This window comes from Brachypodium distachyon, chromosome 3 (genome assembly GCF_000005505.3).
Source record: "Brachypodium distachyon strain Bd21 chromosome 3, Brachypodium_distachyon_v3.0, whole genome shotgun sequence".
Classification (NCBI taxonomy): domain Eukaryota; kingdom Viridiplantae; phylum Streptophyta; class Magnoliopsida; order Poales; family Poaceae; genus Brachypodium; species Brachypodium distachyon.
In genome coordinates, this window is record NC_016133.3 from 5481596 (window position 1) to 5497246 (window position 15651).

General features: G+C 41.6%; 2 protein-coding genes, 1 long non-coding RNA gene and 1 other non-coding gene across 6 annotated transcripts; 2 read left to right on the top strand and 2 right to left on the bottom strand.

Annotated features, from left to right (window-relative positions):
- Positions 1-250: 250 nt before the first annotated feature.
- Positions 251-4607, bottom strand: LOC100843882 (26S proteasome regulatory subunit S10B homolog B). Its single transcript, XM_003571328.4, has 10 exons — positions 4391-4607; positions 3140-3259; positions 2816-2952; positions 2525-2686; positions 2327-2413; positions 2159-2245; positions 1569-1706; positions 929-1120; positions 761-859; positions 251-667 (listed from the first exon to the last, which is right to left on the bottom strand). The coding sequence occupies exons 1-10, from the start codon at positions 4494-4496 to the stop codon at positions 593-595; spliced, it is 1203 nt and encodes a 400-aa protein (XP_003571376.1). The 5' UTR covers positions 4497-4607; the 3' UTR covers positions 251-592.
- Positions 4608-6805: 2198 nt separating this feature from the next.
- LOC104583457 lies at positions 6806-14928 on the bottom strand. Of its 3 annotated transcripts, none has more exons than XR_002964427.1 (3): positions 14488-14928; positions 13797-14163; positions 6806-6934 (listed from the first exon to the last, which is right to left on the bottom strand). It is a non-coding gene; the product is annotated as an uncharacterized LOC104583457 (long non-coding RNA). The 3 variants fall into 3 exon arrangements; XR_002964426.1 differs by lacking the exon at positions 6806-6934 and adding an exon at positions 7776-8713 and having other exon boundaries at positions 14488-14927; XR_002964425.1 differs by lacking the exon at positions 6806-6934 and adding an exon at positions 10943-11467 and having other exon boundaries at positions 14488-14927.
- Positions 8246-14449, top strand: LOC100846005 (phosphatidylinositol/phosphatidylcholine transfer protein SFH2). The gene is made up of 11 exons (XM_003571334.4): positions 8246-8388; positions 8526-8554; positions 10638-10721; positions 10826-10879; positions 11066-11143; positions 11912-11965; positions 12278-12337; positions 12425-12520; positions 13338-13439; positions 13534-13614; positions 13806-14449. The coding sequence occupies exons 1-11, from the start codon at positions 8334-8336 to the stop codon at positions 14094-14096; spliced, it is 984 nt and encodes a 327-aa protein (XP_003571382.1). The 5' UTR covers positions 8246-8333; the 3' UTR covers positions 14097-14449.
- An 88-nt stretch (positions 14929-15016) lies between the features above and the next one.
- TRNAG-CCC lies at positions 15017-15087 on the top strand. The gene has a single exon. It is a non-coding gene; the product is annotated as a tRNA-Gly (tRNA).
- Positions 15088-15651: the final 564 nt, after the last annotated feature.

A 15651-nucleotide genomic window follows, 5' to 3' on the forward strand; every position in this document is an offset into this window, starting at 1 on the left:
AGCTTCGGGCACAAAAGTGAACCTCAGGCCCAGCCAAGAGGTCGGTCAGGCCAGGCCGCCCGTCTATGGCGATGTATCAAGTTATCTCCAATGCTGTGCGAACATTTATTTATGTGATAAAAGCTGTGTTCATGAGAAAGAACAGAAATTTTGCTTCAGTTTATTGCTCTATCTTTGTAGCAGGAATGAAGTATATCTATCTGCCTAGTTTCGGTAGATTGGTGTACAGAAGACGAAAGGTACACCACAATTTAAGGTGAACAGAAAATAGCCTTTTTACCAAGCACATTGTTAAAAGTACATGGAACAGCCCAAACTAAAGTTAACAAGACTTATGTCGCATAGAAGCTCTCCAAAGAAGAAAGAGTGACCGTACAAGCAAAGAGCATCTGATGTAAAAATGTAGAATGGTTTCTCTTTTGACTTTGATTGCACACATGAAGAGTGGCAGCTTCAGCTTGTGGCCCTGAAGCTGCAAGGTAAATAACCGGTTCCTTGATGCTTTTGCGACATGGCAGCTGAACTCCCGCATGGTTCAAGAAAAAGTGCATCTCCATTGCAGCAGGATTGGTTTATCAGTGACTACCGTGCCTTAATCTTTGCCAAAGTCCGCGCTGTAGTGGGCACTGGATTCCAGTTTCTTGGCATCGTTCAGTTTCCTGACTGCCTGAAATACACAAAATATGGGTGTCAGTGCCTAGGTACCACTCCAGTTTGTTAAGCAACTGATGATCAGATAGAAGAGTGTAAGACAGTGCACCTTCATGAAGTCCTCGTGGACCACGTAGTCCCGCTCTGCACGAATAGCAGCCATGCCAGCTTCGGTGCAGACATTGCGAAGATCAGCCCCATTGAAGCCCTAAAGCCAAATGAGTTGAGAATTTGGACCGCAACAAGAATCAATGTGATAATAATAAGATATACTCACTTCAGCCAATTTCACGACTGCTTCATAGTCTATTTCCCCATGCTTGGCAATACCAGCTGCATGAATTTTAAGAACTTCTGTCCTTGATTGCTCATTTGGTAGTGGAATCTCAATCTTTCTGTCGAGACGCCCGGGACGAAGGAGCGCAGGGTCAAGAACATCAGGTCTGTTTGTTGCCATGATCATCTTTACCTGTTTAAACAAAACTGTCCATATCAAGCAGAACTCGTATGGCGACAACAAAACGTAGTACTAGAAAAGGATGCTAAAGGGAGTAAAACAGAATAATATGGGAGTCATTGTTGCAATGGGCAAAAAATTCTTCAGAGCAAAAAAGGGACGGTAAATTTAATCAATATAATTCATTTCAAGATGCCTTGGCTCCATAGTACACTACTCCCTCCGTCCCATAAAGATTGGCGTGGCTTTGAACTAGCTCTAGTTCAAAACCGTGCCAATCTTTATGAAACAGAGGGAGTACTAAACAGATAAGCTCATCTTGTATAAGTGATATTACAATTGCAAGTCACATGATGGAATGCATATCACACACAAGCAGGGAAGCAAATTACTCGGATCAAATCACTTGCATTTAAATACCTAGAAATACTACTTAACCAAACTTGATGGAAGAATTTACCTTGCCAAGCTCATCAAATCCATCTAACTGATTGAGCAGTTCCATCAGCGTTCGCTGGATCTCACGATCGGCACTAGTTCCCTCACTAAATCTTCTCCCACCAATTGCATCAATTTCATCCATGAAGATAATGCATGGCTAGAAGAAACAATTTGAAGAAAATAACACAATTTTATGAGAGGTGTGATAAAGCTAAATTTTGATGTAAGAAACAATCTCGAAAATGCATTCCTACTGTCTCTGCAGCAATTAAACTGTATAAATGTGTCAGCTTCAAGTGAATGTTTCTTCTCGTGAGAACTGATAATGATATACAAATATAGAGCTTAATTTTATTAGTTCTGAAACCAAACAGTATCCTCCAGAGTATGTGAGTGGTAATATGATAAGATGTTTTAATATGCCAATATCTAGTCAAAGGAACTACGAGTAACAGCTCACATCTCTATGTGCAAGTAACACTAGATGCATAGCTTGTAGATAATGTAGATTTTTCCATCATCCTTGTGGTGGTGTCTTCCATATTAAGTGAAATTTAGTTTAAGCCTGATTAGCTTTGCAGAAGGAAAAGGGGCCAGACCAATACTTACTTGGTGATCCCTTGCATAGCCAAACATTTCTCTAATTAGACGAGCGCTTTCTCCAATGTATTTGTCAATAATAGCGCTTGATACAATCTGTTTTTAGCCAATATGTGAGTAAAGATAATACTCATGGGCAAGAAAGACCAAGTAATATTAATTAGGTGAAAACCACACCTTCAGAAAGTTAGCATCAATGTTACTGGCGATAGCCCTCGCTAACAGTGTCTTCCCGGTTCCTGGTGGGCCGTAGAGTAGAACGCCCTGGACAAGTAAAACAAAGATAACTGGCTTGCAAAATCACGTGATATTTTTATCTCATCAAACTTATCTGAATAAAGCAGGACCAAAACACCTTTTTTTTCTTAAATATACCTTGGGAGGCTTAATTCCAACCCTAAGAAACAATTCCGGGTTCATCAAAGGAAGCTCGATTGATTCCCTGAGCTCTCTAATTTGATCAGATAAACCGCCTACAGCAGAGTAACTGACATTCCCCGGATCTTCATGTAGCATGTTATACACCACAGGGTCCACCTGAAGGAAAAGATCAATTTTTCATTCCACATCATCAGATTCCAATTCTACATGTAACAAATGAATCCTAAGATTAAACAGCGAATAAAAAAATCAGCAACAAAAAGAAGAAGATGATCTGTTTAATACCTCCCTTGGCAGAGTGCGCATGATTGTCAAAGTTGTCATGTCCAGCACTACACGAGTTCCAGAAGTTAACTTCTCCTTGTCCACTTTACTCCGGCACCCGACAACGTATCTTGGACCACTGCTAGCCTTAACAATAACTTGAAAACGTAGGTGTTTCAGTATTAAGTTGTTAACAGAAGAAAAGAAAAACTACACGTGGCAGCTTCATGCGAAATGCAAAGTAAAGCTGATCAAGTGACTCTTTTATAAAGGTCGACAAGTGTCCATTATAAAAAAAAATACAAATATACTGATCAAAACACAAAAGAAAGGCTCTTTACTTACAACGTTCATTGTCAAGAGGGCGGAGAACCTCTCCTATTATCTGTCCAACGCTTTGCAGTGACTTCAAGTCATCTTCAGTCTTTGCAAAGTCTTTCTTAGCATTTTTAAGGTTTTCCCTTGCTGCACGTACATGAACCATGTGTCAAAAGAAATATCAAGCTAATCAAAATGGAAGGATGCTTTTTGGAAACAAGCAAATATGTGTGTTGGAAATTTTAACTTAAGAATCCCCCTAAAAAGGACAATTTTGGGGGACTTCGAGTTTTTTGGCAGTTCGTCGAATATAAACTCAAAATATAAGCCTGCACAGAAAAAACTAGCTACGCGAGCAAAAAAAAGAATCTTTAACTGAACCAAGTAAAGAAAGATTATGATAAATAGACAAACTGTGCTCTATTCAACTTCCCCCCATTAGATATACACTCAAATTTGGTGCACTTTGAGCAATCTGCACACAAATCAACTATTTTTACACCATTGTTCCTCACACTATCCTTCTACCAGAAGGAAAATACAAAATATTACCACAGGCCGCGTCACGAACTATTCCACTGGAACTGCTCCCAGACTATCAAGAGCTGTATGCTAAGCTGAACTTGCGAAAATGGTTCCGTTACGTGAAAGTCTCGGACCCCAATACCAAATTATCTACAGAAATATGCCCAGATAAAGTGCGAAGATGGGCTGGTAAATGCGCGGGCACAAATCTTAAAGACTCCCAAAATATCACTTCAAACCAAAAGTGACACCCAAATAACAACGTGAACTAATGAATTGGTGATTAATTCTACAATGACGGAACTGCGGAAATCTCTACTGAAGACCACTAATTACTCAACAATACTGATCAGGTGAGAATAAAAATATTATTTTTCTACAGAGTCGACTAACCAGACTAAAAACAAAACCCTAAGTCTTATCTAAGAATAGGAAAGAAGGAACTGCGGATATCTACTCAAGGCCACTAATTACTCCGCATCCTGACGACGGAAGAACAAAATGCTATTTTTGTACGGGGTTGACTACCCGGACCAAAACAAAACCCTAAGCCTCGCATCGCACTTGCTGGAAGAACTTTTCAGATCCGAATCAAAGCAATCAGCGCCCAGACTACAAGAGTGGAAATTAGCGCTGGGAAACGGAATCTACTCCACCGGGAGCGCAGTCCAAGGCCCTGTACCCTCGACGCCCGATCTAGCAGCGGAAACGCATATCGAATTCGAACGGAGTGGGGAGGGGAGGGCGCCTTACCAACTCCGACGCGCGATTCGATCTCCCTGCAGAGAAGCATTTTCTTCCGGTATTCGGACACCGCGGAGCGGCGGCGGGCGGCGGCGGCATCCTCTCCGTCGGCCATCGCCTCCTGCGATCTGTCTGTCTGTCCCTGGTTCGACTTTTGCTTCCGTCGCAAGAAGGGAACAAGAGAAGCTCCCTAGTCCCTACTGTTTGGTTGCGTAAAAATATCGACTTGACGGCTATAAAAACAAGGCTCTAGTAGTTTCCTGGGTCCGAAAACGTAAAGATTTAGGCCGTAAGCTTGACGGGAAAGCGTATTCCTAGGATAACGGTTTTCTGCACTGCATACTCTACATCTCCAGAAAAGGTGTACCAACCACCAAATAATAAAGGAATAATAAATTTACTGGTAAAAAAGAAATAATAAATTCTGTCAACAAAAATAAATACGGAGTACATACCAAAAAAATTATGTAGTTGCATACACTCCAGCTAGGAGATCACATACGACTGCTATCGGAGATCTCGGGTAGGGCATCCAGGCTTTCTGTGGCCGAGGCTTTGGATGCCAATGGTTGGCTTCGGGCCATCCACCTGGAGCTCTCCTTTCAGGCGCTTGTGGATCTTCTGGTGGTTCATGACCGCGTGGCTGAGATGATTTTTTCGGAAGATGAGGATCGTTTCCGTTGGAATGGAGCGGCAATGGGACCTACAAGGCCTCGTCTGCGTACGCGGCTTTCTTCTGGGGTCGTGTGCTTGTCGCGGGGGCTACTGAGGTTTGGTCCTTCAAGGTGCCAACTAAGTGCAAGACCTTCATGTGGTTGGCTCGAAGCGGGGTTTACCCCATCCGACACGCTGTCCTTTGTGTGATCAAAGCGATGAGACCATTGACCATCTTCTTCTTGGTTGCATCGTGACTCGGGAAGTGTGGTCAACCTCGCTGCGGGGCTGGAACAGGCTTTGTTGGCTCCCTACTCCGCAAGCCTCTCTTGCTGAATGGTGGACGAGCCTTGTGGTGCAAGGCAAGAAAGAGAAGAGGAACATTAACACTAACATTACTCTCATCTGCTGGTGTCTCTGGAAGCACATGAACTGGTGATGTTCGATGCAGCGATTCCGAGTGCTAGAACGATACAACAAATGATCGATAGTGAAGGAAGGACATGGTCGAGCGCGGGTCTTTTTCATAGTGTAGATTTTTCGCTTTCTAGTCTAGTGGATCCCTCGTGGAATGTAATAGAGTAGTCGCTTTACTTGCGCCTACGGGTATGTAACCGCATCGCGGAATTCTCCTTAAGTATATGATACACTTGCTTGGGTGTATTTTAGAGAGAAAAAAACGTACCGCTGCTTGAGAGTACATGACGTATTTTACAGCCTAAGGATATTGTTGAAAAATAAGCTTCGATGCTAAGCTGAAAATGAGTTTTTTTAGCATATACTGTACTAAAGTTGGTCGACCATCATGTTTCTGATAGCAAAAAACTAACGACGACACCTAGAAGATCTACCCCATCAAAGTCACGGGCAAATGTCTCGTCGTCCTCTACCGCCTCGTGACGGGGGGTTCCCACTTCACCAGGGAAAAGCATCAATCATGCATCCACCGCACGAGGATTGCGTTAATCAAGAAACTAGAACCAGTTACCATAGAAATGAAAAAGCAACTCCGATTCCAATGACTTGTCTCGTTGAAGAGTGAAGCACCAACAAACCTTGTGACAATCGAGTTCATCACCGCAGCTAAGACGTGGTGCATATTAAGTCGTCTGACACATACCATACACCATAGTCATCTTCATGACACGACAACTCCGATCAGACTTCAACGTGTGAAAGCAAACATGTGCACATGAACACCCATTTTGCAACATCGAAAATCAGTTAAACAATTTTGGGCAGCCGCACTGACATCCAAACTCTTGGTTGTATTCTGTCCGTCCCATATTAAGCGACTTAAATTTGTCCAAATATGGATGTACCTATGCCTAAAATGCGTCTAGATACATGTAATGGAAAGTCGCTTAATATGGGACGGAAAGAGTAGTTTCCATGCAAAGACAACAATAACACAATATACCAAGCTGCTCTCTCAGACAAACACAAGTTTGAAGACAAAAGGCTATTGCAATATAAATTTGTAATGGTGTGTTGGATACATCATTTAATCACCCTATAAGAGAAATCTATGATATTAGGAAAAACAACACAAAACGTAAGAGAAATCAACTTCATGTACCACCGTACTGCTTCTTCATTGTTACCTTGAGGTGGCAAAAATCACAAGAAAATGTCAATACCTTCTGAGTCGACACATGTGATCTCAAAAATTTCATGTGCCTAGTCAAAATACATTTAAAAGGCATTGGTATCTATATGTTTTGGAAGCACAGCCACACTTCCCAAAAGAAGGTTGCACAAAACGAGGTGTACCAAGGAAAACTTATTTTGGTATCTAGTATGGAAAAAACATGTACAGAAGTTCAAGTAACAGTGACCGGCATTGTCTCTTAGATTTGATTTGATGGCGAGTCTTCTCCATTGAGTTCATACTTTCACCTACAGGTGGTGAAAACACAACCTCAACTTTTTCTCACTTGTGCAGAATAGCCTTTTCAAGTAGCCATTTATACACAACTCGTCAATGTCTAACCTTTTTCCTTCTAGCAATATCTCACTTTGCCAAAAGGTTGGCCTATTTTTTTTTTTACAATACATAAAATGAAGATTTTTTTTTTGCACTTTTGAGTTATTGAAGTAATGCCCCATTTGACACGTAGGAACTTCTATTTATTCCTATTGTTTGGTTGCCAAGAATTATGCTCGACGCCATCGATAATGGAATGATCATGCTGATACTTTTACATTTGTGTCGTTATCACAAACCGATGACTCATGTGGTGAAAACACAACCTCAACTTTTTCTCACTTGTGCAGAATAGCCTTTTCAAGTAGCCCTTCATACAAAACTTGTCAATGTCAAACATTTTTCCTTCTAGCAATATCTCACTTTGCCTAAAGGTGGGCCTATTTTTTTTTAAAAACAATACATAAAACGAAGAAAAGAATTCCCCTCCAAGTTATTCAAGTAATGCCCCATTTGACACATAGGAACTTCTATTTATTCCTATTGTTTGGTTGCCAAGAATTATGCTCGACGCCGTCGACAGTGGAATGATCATGCTGCATACTTGCATTTTAGGAAGAAAGTTAATAGCATCACATTTCTCGAGTAATCCTCGTACCACCTTCCCTAAAGTCATCAGCATATTTACGACTTACCCATAGTTCATGCTCATGCTAGAAACTTGCAAGCAGCAATTTGCTTAGAAAAACTTGCAAGCAACACGGATTTTATTTTTGTCCTTCTTCCTATGTCGATGTGCATTTGGGCCTTTCATTTGTAATGGGAATAATCCAAAGCATATACCGGTATAGAGATGAAAGCGACGACAAGGACGATTAATTCTCTTATAGCTCAAGAATTCATCCTGCTCCTCACATCTCCCATTAGCCAAACAACTTACCTTGTTAGCCACTTTTTTTTCTCCTATACTTCCCGGCCTAAGGACTTTCTTTTCCTTTTGAGATGATTTTTTCTTTTCATTTAAAGACAGTCTAAGAAGTTTGACTTTTGATTTCCGTTCCCCCTCCCCGGCTTTAAAGTGGAGTTTCAGCAGTGTGACGTACGCTTCCGCCTTCCCGCACCGATCATCGGTGCTAGAAGACAGCAGTCACGCGGATCATCGCCTGAGGCGAGCGGCAACGCATAAACCGGGGCGGCCGTCGAAGCCAAGCCAAGGTGCGCCCACAGCACACAGGCCGCAGTACAAGAAGCGAGCGAAACACCACCAAGAACGAGAAGCGACCTTCCAAATTTGCCCGAATCCTCTCCACAATCGAGCCCGCCTAACCCCGTTCCGTGTATCTCTCGAGCTCCCCCCCGCGGCGGCGCACAATGGGGGCCGCCAACGACGACGCCGTCAAGGAGCTCGGCCTCCTCATGGAGCAAGGTGCGCGCGATGTGCTATCTCTCTCACTTTCTCCCTGTTTCAGCTCGGGCCGCTGCTTGGGCGGGCGCCTCCTCTCTGTTTTCGCGATTGCTGCGGCGCCCTGACGTGATCTTCTTGTTCTGGATCTTTGCTTGCAGTGGAGGCGCCGCTGAGGAGATCGTTCCAGGTACGGATCTGGGGCGCGTGCCCTGTGGGGGCAAAGCCTGGATCTTGATGCTGATTTTTTTTTTTCTAGAATACACTTGATGCTGATTCTTGTGGATTTGTTTCCAGCCTCTGTTGTTGGGTTGTTGGGTCATGGCGTAGATTAGCTATTCTTGGCATCCTGCAGATTTGATCTGATTCAGTGTGGGGAAGTGAGCTACTCAACGTATTACTCTGATGATTAGGATCTGCTAAATCTTTTAGTTCCAAATGGGCAAATTCTGTTGATCTAAGCTTCCTTGGTTAGCTGTACATGTTAGAGCCTAAAGGTATGGTCTTGTTGTCATGTGCTGTTAGACAAGTGTTTGGAGTGTGGTGCTTGATCCATGGCCGAATGGCCCGAATAGGCGGCAAGCTTAGGTGGTGCATTGCCAATGGGTTTGTGAGGTGAGGGAATGGTGGCGTGTTAGTTGTCTAGTGAAGAAGTGTGTAGTGGCTTTGCATGTCGAACGAGGTTCGGTTGTGGTTGCATGGGTCGATGTTCACTGGTGGTCTTTCTCAGCAGATGGAGTGGTGTTGTTATGCTGTTCTCGGGTCCACTGAGTGAGCTGAGTTAATTTGGAGATATTTGCCAAGTACTCCCTCCGACACTTTTTATGGATTGGAGGGAGTATCATTTAGTGTGCCATGCTATTAGGTTTCCAGCTGCCTATTTATAGAGGATATTCCAAGTGCCGTAGCGTCATTCCCTTTTTTTGACCTATAATGTTAACCAAAGTTGTTTCCTAAATCTGGACACACGTGCAAACAGTAAACGTGTAACATTTCAATTCTCTGTTTGTTACCAGTTAATGAAATGTTCTCTAAAATTAATAGGCAACATGCTACATGCGTGCTATATCTTGAAGTTACAACTTATTTTGATGTGGAATCTGCTGGTTAGTGGAGTCAGAATTGGGACGGGGGTATTGCATCAGAACTCATCATATGTGCAGAATCAATTCCATTTGCTGTGGTACCCAAGTATGATAAAACTTTCAGCAACTAACTGGTGCTGCGATCAGGAATAGTGGAGTTTTGACATTGTTTTACCATCTATTAGATTTTTTAAACCAAAAACTACATCCTCTGAACCAGAATGTAAGTCATTTAGGACACTGACAGAGTCCTCAACATGGTATTCTGACCATCAATTTCGATGCAAACATGTTTGCCACACATAAAAACAATTGTACTTTATAAAAGTATATTTCACGATAAATCTACCAATATCAATTTTGATGTTTTAAATGCTAGTAGTTCTTTTTTATAGATGGACAAACTTAAAAATGTTTGACCGGTAAAAAAGCTAAATGAAGTACCTACATTTTGGATTGGAGGTACTGACTAAGGGCATTAACATCCATGACCTGCTCTCCAAGACCATATACTGTTACCATGGTTGTACCTATAAAACTGCTGTGCCTGGTAGTAACCAGAAAAGGTTACATAGAGAGTACTACCCTGCCTGTGTCTCTGTCTTTCCTTTCTCTTTTTGTTCACTGAAGGCTCATAAATTGTTAATGAGTTTAACTGGCCAAATAAACCAACCTTGAGTTATATTCCTTTTCCCGAGCCCTCTCTAGCTACTATCGTAGGAAAAGAGAAAAGCTACCTCCAGTGTGGAAATGATCAACCGTTTATTTCGAACCTTAGAGAAGAGAATGTTCAGTATATTTTATGTTTTCATTGGGACACCCCCATCATATATGACTATCCGATATGCTGTGGAACAACGAAACTATTTTGCAAATCTTATTTGTTTCGTAAACCATATCAGATGAATCGTAAATCATATTTTCATGCATCTCCAACTATTTAGATATTTGAAATCAGTTGCTTTCATCAGTGGTTGCAGAGATGCTTTACATTATATGTATGACTAAGCGAATATGCACATAACTCCCTACCTTCTTAAAACAAGGTTTTGATTGCTAACCTTGCATTCCTAAACTGTGATGGTCATGCAATATAATTGTTTGCCCATTTGTCTCAGTCCGTGACTTGTAAAGTGATTATAGCTCTTGAATGGAAGGAAAGTTCTAAGCATATATTGTGTATTTCAGAATGTGCACCAGGGCTATCCTAAAGAAACATTGAGACGCTTCCTTAAGGCTAGAGAATGGAATGTTTCCAAGGCTCATAAAATGGTATCTTTCTTTTCTTATTTTCTCATCATAATGAAATTAATAAAGGAGGTCATTCTTATAGTTATTGGTTGCTTAATTGGTCATGAATATATTTGTTTCTACAGCTTGTAGATTCTTTGAATTGGAGGATTGAAAACGAAATTGATAGCGTACTGGAGGTGAGTAATCCTTGTATATTATAAATTATAATCCCGTCAGGTACTTGGATGCTACTAAAAATCTATGCCGTTCAGATAGCTGCGGCAGAATCTCTTGTTGATATACAATTTCAAGTTCGCGTTGATCATGTATCATTTCAAGTATTCGATCAATCACTGATTACTGTCTCCACTGGACATATGCAGAGACCTATAGTCCCAGTAGATTTATACAGATCAATACGTGATACACAACTTGTTGGACTCTCAGGATACACCAAGGAGGTATAGCTAACTGCTAACACTATTAGCATGTTTCTTATCCTGCATAACTGATTTGTATGCAACTATTAGTCTCCATTTCTGTCTGTGTGCAAGAAAATAGGTATTGTAGGTACATGTTGACTAATAAAAGTATTTTTATGGGCTAGAAAATGTAAATGTACTGAATAAAGATGGCATCATGGCAGAATTTAAAGTTTTGACTTCTGTTGGTGTGTAATCGTCCAAAAAATGTCCCAGCCAGAACTGTAATGTTGTGGGTTATGACCAACCCTTTAGCTACAAAGAGAGTAGGCAGCCCCCATCCGAAGGTGGAAAATCCACACACTGTAAAGCTCAAAGTAAAGTGTCAGTGTGGCGTCTTTTTTTTTTTTTTGCGAAATGGTGTCTTAACATATTCTCCTACCTTAGTCTGCGATTATTGCCGTTGACATAATGGCATCTATTGTTTAGAATTTAGACATGTAGTAGTTCAGGCAATGTTCCTCAATTATGGCTGTGCCATTGACTTTCCCAGTAGATGTCATCTCTGCAACATCAAATAATGTTCTTTGGCTTCTTTCGTGTATGCACTATCAAAGATTTACTGGCCCATTCATTGAATAGATCTGAAATTTTCTCTTCTGGCTATATTGTTGCCCTCTATGCGTTTAGTCTCTTCCCATGGAAAAGCATACTAAGGCTTCTAACCTGGTGTTAAATTTAAATGTAATCAAGAGGACTTAATGATTTTTAATAGTTTATTTTGATTTGTTTCTCTTCTGTTGGCAGGGTCTTCCAGTCTTTGGCATTGGTGTTGGTCAGAGCACATATGACAAAGCTTCGGTACTTTCTCAGATGCTTACTATTTGTTGAGTAGGCTACAACAAAAACAATGAAACTGGATAGTTTTTCACCTTCTGTTGTGTGAACAGATATTTTCTTAGGTTTATGTAACTAATATGTTTGTTGAATCTTGGCATCATATGATCATCGGTTAGTGTTTTCAACAGTTATATTGCATGGCCAGTTTTTATATTGAGTGAATAGGCAGCTGTTTATGGAACCAACTCATACGATCAACTTACAGTAGTTGTGGAGTATTTTTATTCCTTTTTTCCCACTATGTCAACTTAAGTGGAATGATTTCCTTTTCAGGTTCACTACTATGTGCAATCTCATATTCAGATTAATGAATACCGTGATCGTATAATTTTGGTAAGTACCAAACTAAATGCTCCAATCTTATTGTTTACGTTAACAACATAGTTCTTTCTCTTATGTTTGATCACATCATATACTTAGCCCATGTTGGCGAAAAAGTTCGGGCGTCCTATCACCACCTGTGTAAAAGTTCTTGACATGACTGGTTTGAAGTTGTCACAACTGAGCCAAATGAAGGTACATCTTAATTTGATTGTTTTTCTCAAATTGTTTCTTCTGTTAGCAAAGACGACGGTATCTTTGTACTATATATGTATGGAGTTTTAATTCCACTGGAATTTGCATGTCTCTAGTTAGCTAATTTGGAATATGCATGTCTCTAGTTAGTTAATAAATCCAGGATAATTACCATTTCGTGAACATTGTCGCCAGCTTTACCTTAGGCTTTAGGCCGTTCAATATTGGAGGAACTATTTAAATCTTGATTACTAACCTAACCACTATCCAGCTCAGTGTAGTTTACCAAAAACTCACTATAAGTGTGAACACTAAAACCAAGGGACTACTCAGTTACTTGTACCATGATGATTTTTCTACTCCCTCCATCCTGAAATATAAGGCACACACGGTTTCCAAGATTTTAATTTTGACCAACGATTAGTCTAACTATGTGTGATTATCTGGTATAAAATCAAAAGTGCTTTGATTAGTCCAAGATTGTTTTTCTACTCCCTCCATTCGGAAATATATACACATACGGTTTCCAATATTTGATTTTGACTAAAGATTAGTCCAAGTATATGTGGATTATCCAATACAAAATCTAATGTGCTTTTATAATATGGATCCCACCATATCAATTTTGTATCATGTAATCCACATATTGTGGAGCAAATTGTCATGGAAAGTGTGTGCGCCTTATAGTTTTGGATTTAGGGAGCAATAAAGTTGCATAATATGTTCATTTAGTGACATTGCTTCTGCCTTCTGGTAAGATTTCCTGCGGCCTTCTGGTAAGATATCCTGACTTGTTTTTTGTTATTATTGATTGCAGATACTGAGTTCAATATCAACTGTTGATGATCTGAACTACCCTGAAAAGTCAGAGACCTATTACATTGTTAATGTTCCATATATATTCTCTGCATGTTGGAAGGTACGATGATTTTCCCATAAAAAATCAATTCCCAAATTATACGAGTAAATTTTGTAGTGAATATTGATAGACATTTCTTTGAGCGGCCTGGTAGGTTGTGAAGCCCCTATTACAGGAGAGGACAAAAAAGAAGGTTAAAGTTTTGACTGGTAGTGGGAGAGACGAACTTCTGAAGGTAAAGTCACGTGTTTCTTTTTAAGTGTTCTTTGTCTTCTCATAGATCCTTAATCACTGAGAACAGTATTATTACTCCTACAAATATAAGTAGCAATATAGAGTGCTGGAGAACAAAAAGGTTCTGTCTTTAGCATCTATTTCTCTGACATTCAAAGTATAGTAAGATGTTTCAGTGCTTACCTTGTGTAGATTATGGACTATTCATCTCTGCCCCATTTCTGCCGACGTGAGGGATCTGGCTCATCTAAACACTCATCTAGGGGTATCGACGACTGTTTCTCCCCTGATCACCCTTTCCACAAAGAGCTCTATGGTCACACCAAGGAGCAATCATCGCACAAGGAGCTCCTCAAGATGGGGTCATTGCATGTCAACATCCCCGAGCCCGACCCAGACGACGCCAAGATCGTGGAGGTCATCGAGGCCGAGTTCCACAAGATGGGCGAGCAGAACGGATCCACCAATGGGCACACAGTCTAGCGTCCAAAAAAGATGGAACATGGCCATCTGCACAAACAACCTTAACCACCAGTGCCAGTGACCTCTCCTGATGAAATGAAAAATGAAATGGATGACTGTTTGTTTGTCTGTAATTGGTTGGCTGTTCCCCCCAAATTGGTTGGGGGGGTAATATATATAGTGGCAAAGGAGGCCTCATCGGCATTCCCATGATGCAAACCCGCCAGCTTGGGGATCATAGTTGTTGGAGAGATCAGAGATGTTACCAGAACAGTGTATATTAGCATATAGAACATACATACATGTGTTAAAACTGTTATGGAGGATAATCCATGGATGCTGTTGTCATGCGATGAGATGTTATAAGGCTTAAACACAGTCTCTCACCAAGATGTTGCCATGAGATGTTTACCGGTTGAGCGCGGCGTACGTTGCCAACCTGACACGACGTCCAGCGGCGGGCCGGCGGCAAGCCCTGGCCCGGCCGAGCAGGCGAAGACCACCGGCCGGAGGATGGCGCCGGCCACCCCGGTGCTCGTGGCCATGGCCGGGCGATGGAAGCACGCCGCCGTCCTTGGCAATGAGGCCATGCATCTCGTCTAGCAGTCGGGGCGGTTATGGGACGATTGATACGGAGCAGTTTTGGGACGATGACGGCGTGGGCATGGCTACGTGGTCGCCCAAGAAACGCTCAAAGAGGGAACCGGCTTGGCGGCCACAAACGCGTGAGCTCCAAGTGTCATACTCATATGTCCGGCTTAATTAACTTGTAATCCGGGGTCTTGGTCAAAAGAAAAACTTGTAATCCGGGGGCTGGCTATAAACCCATATCCTTGAGGTTTGCACATGTTTCAGCTATGCAATTGGGTAGCTCGATGAAATGGCTGCACTGCAGACAATCTACACGTTAAAATACTTTTTCGAAGAGCAGTTGACAAGAAGCGCATCTGGTGTAGTGGTATCATAGTACCCTCCCACGGTACTGACCAGGGTTCGATTCCCTGGATGCGCATTTCTCTTTTTCCTTTTCTCTTTGGTAAGGTCGAACGCTCTCAGTCCCTAATCCAGCGGGCGCCGGCGGCTTCGAGACCCGAGGATAGGATCATCCCAAGTCCAATGAAGAAAGATGGGTTTGCCAAATGGAAAACCGCTAGTAGCAATACTTTTCAGAGTCTTCTCCATAGTTCAGTCATCTCATCCAGTCTTCCATACCCAACTTTGCACAAAGATCAGAAAGCGAAAGGAGAAGAAACGCAGATCACTCGTTCGTATGAGCGGCAGATTCACCCCCTCTGTCTACTGCCGTGCTTCTCAATCGCTCTCTTATTCTTCTTTCTTGTTTTCGAGTCTTCAAGGAAAGACAGTTCGTTATAGGCTTATAGCTCCCTTTCATTGTGATGATTCATTGCTCCGATAAGCAAAACCATCAAAGGAGCAAACCATCAGCTTGGATAACCCTTGCAGCAGCAAATCTGAATGTAAAAAAAATGGTATCGTTTCTACATATGCTGCTGCGCAAGCAATCCTTAACTTGAGCACATCGATAAGCTTTTGGTGCTTGCTGTCCAGATCTTGC

What these genes read in the sequence shown, in the direction of transcription:
- LOC100843882 (XM_003571328.4), bottom strand. Translation starts at nt 4,496, where the DNA reads ATGGCCGACGGAGAGGATGCCGCCGCCGCCCGCCGCCGCTCCGCGGTG. An exon ending in TTGGAATTAAGCCTCCCAAG is followed by an intron (nt 2,414 to 2,524) that starts GTATATTTAAGA and finishes TTACTTGTCCAG; the next exon opens with GGCGTTCTACTCTACGGCCC. An exon ending in GCTATGCAAGGGATCACCAA is followed by an intron (nt 1,707 to 2,158) that starts GTAAGTATTGGT and finishes TGTTTCTTCTAG; the next exon opens with CCATGCATTATCTTCATGGA.
- LOC100846005 (XM_003571334.4), top strand. Translation starts at nt 8,334, where the DNA reads ATGGGGGCCGCCAACGACGACGCCGTCAAGGAGCTCGGCCTCCTCATG. An exon ending in CGCTGAGGAGATCGTTCCAG is followed by an intron (nt 8,555 to 10,637) that starts GTACGGATCTGG and finishes TGTGTATTTCAG; the next exon opens with AATGTGCACCAGGGCTATCC. An exon ending in TCTCAGGATACACCAAGGAG is followed by an intron (nt 11,144 to 11,911) that starts GTATAGCTAACT and finishes TTCTGTTGGCAG; the next exon opens with GGTCTTCCAGTCTTTGGCAT.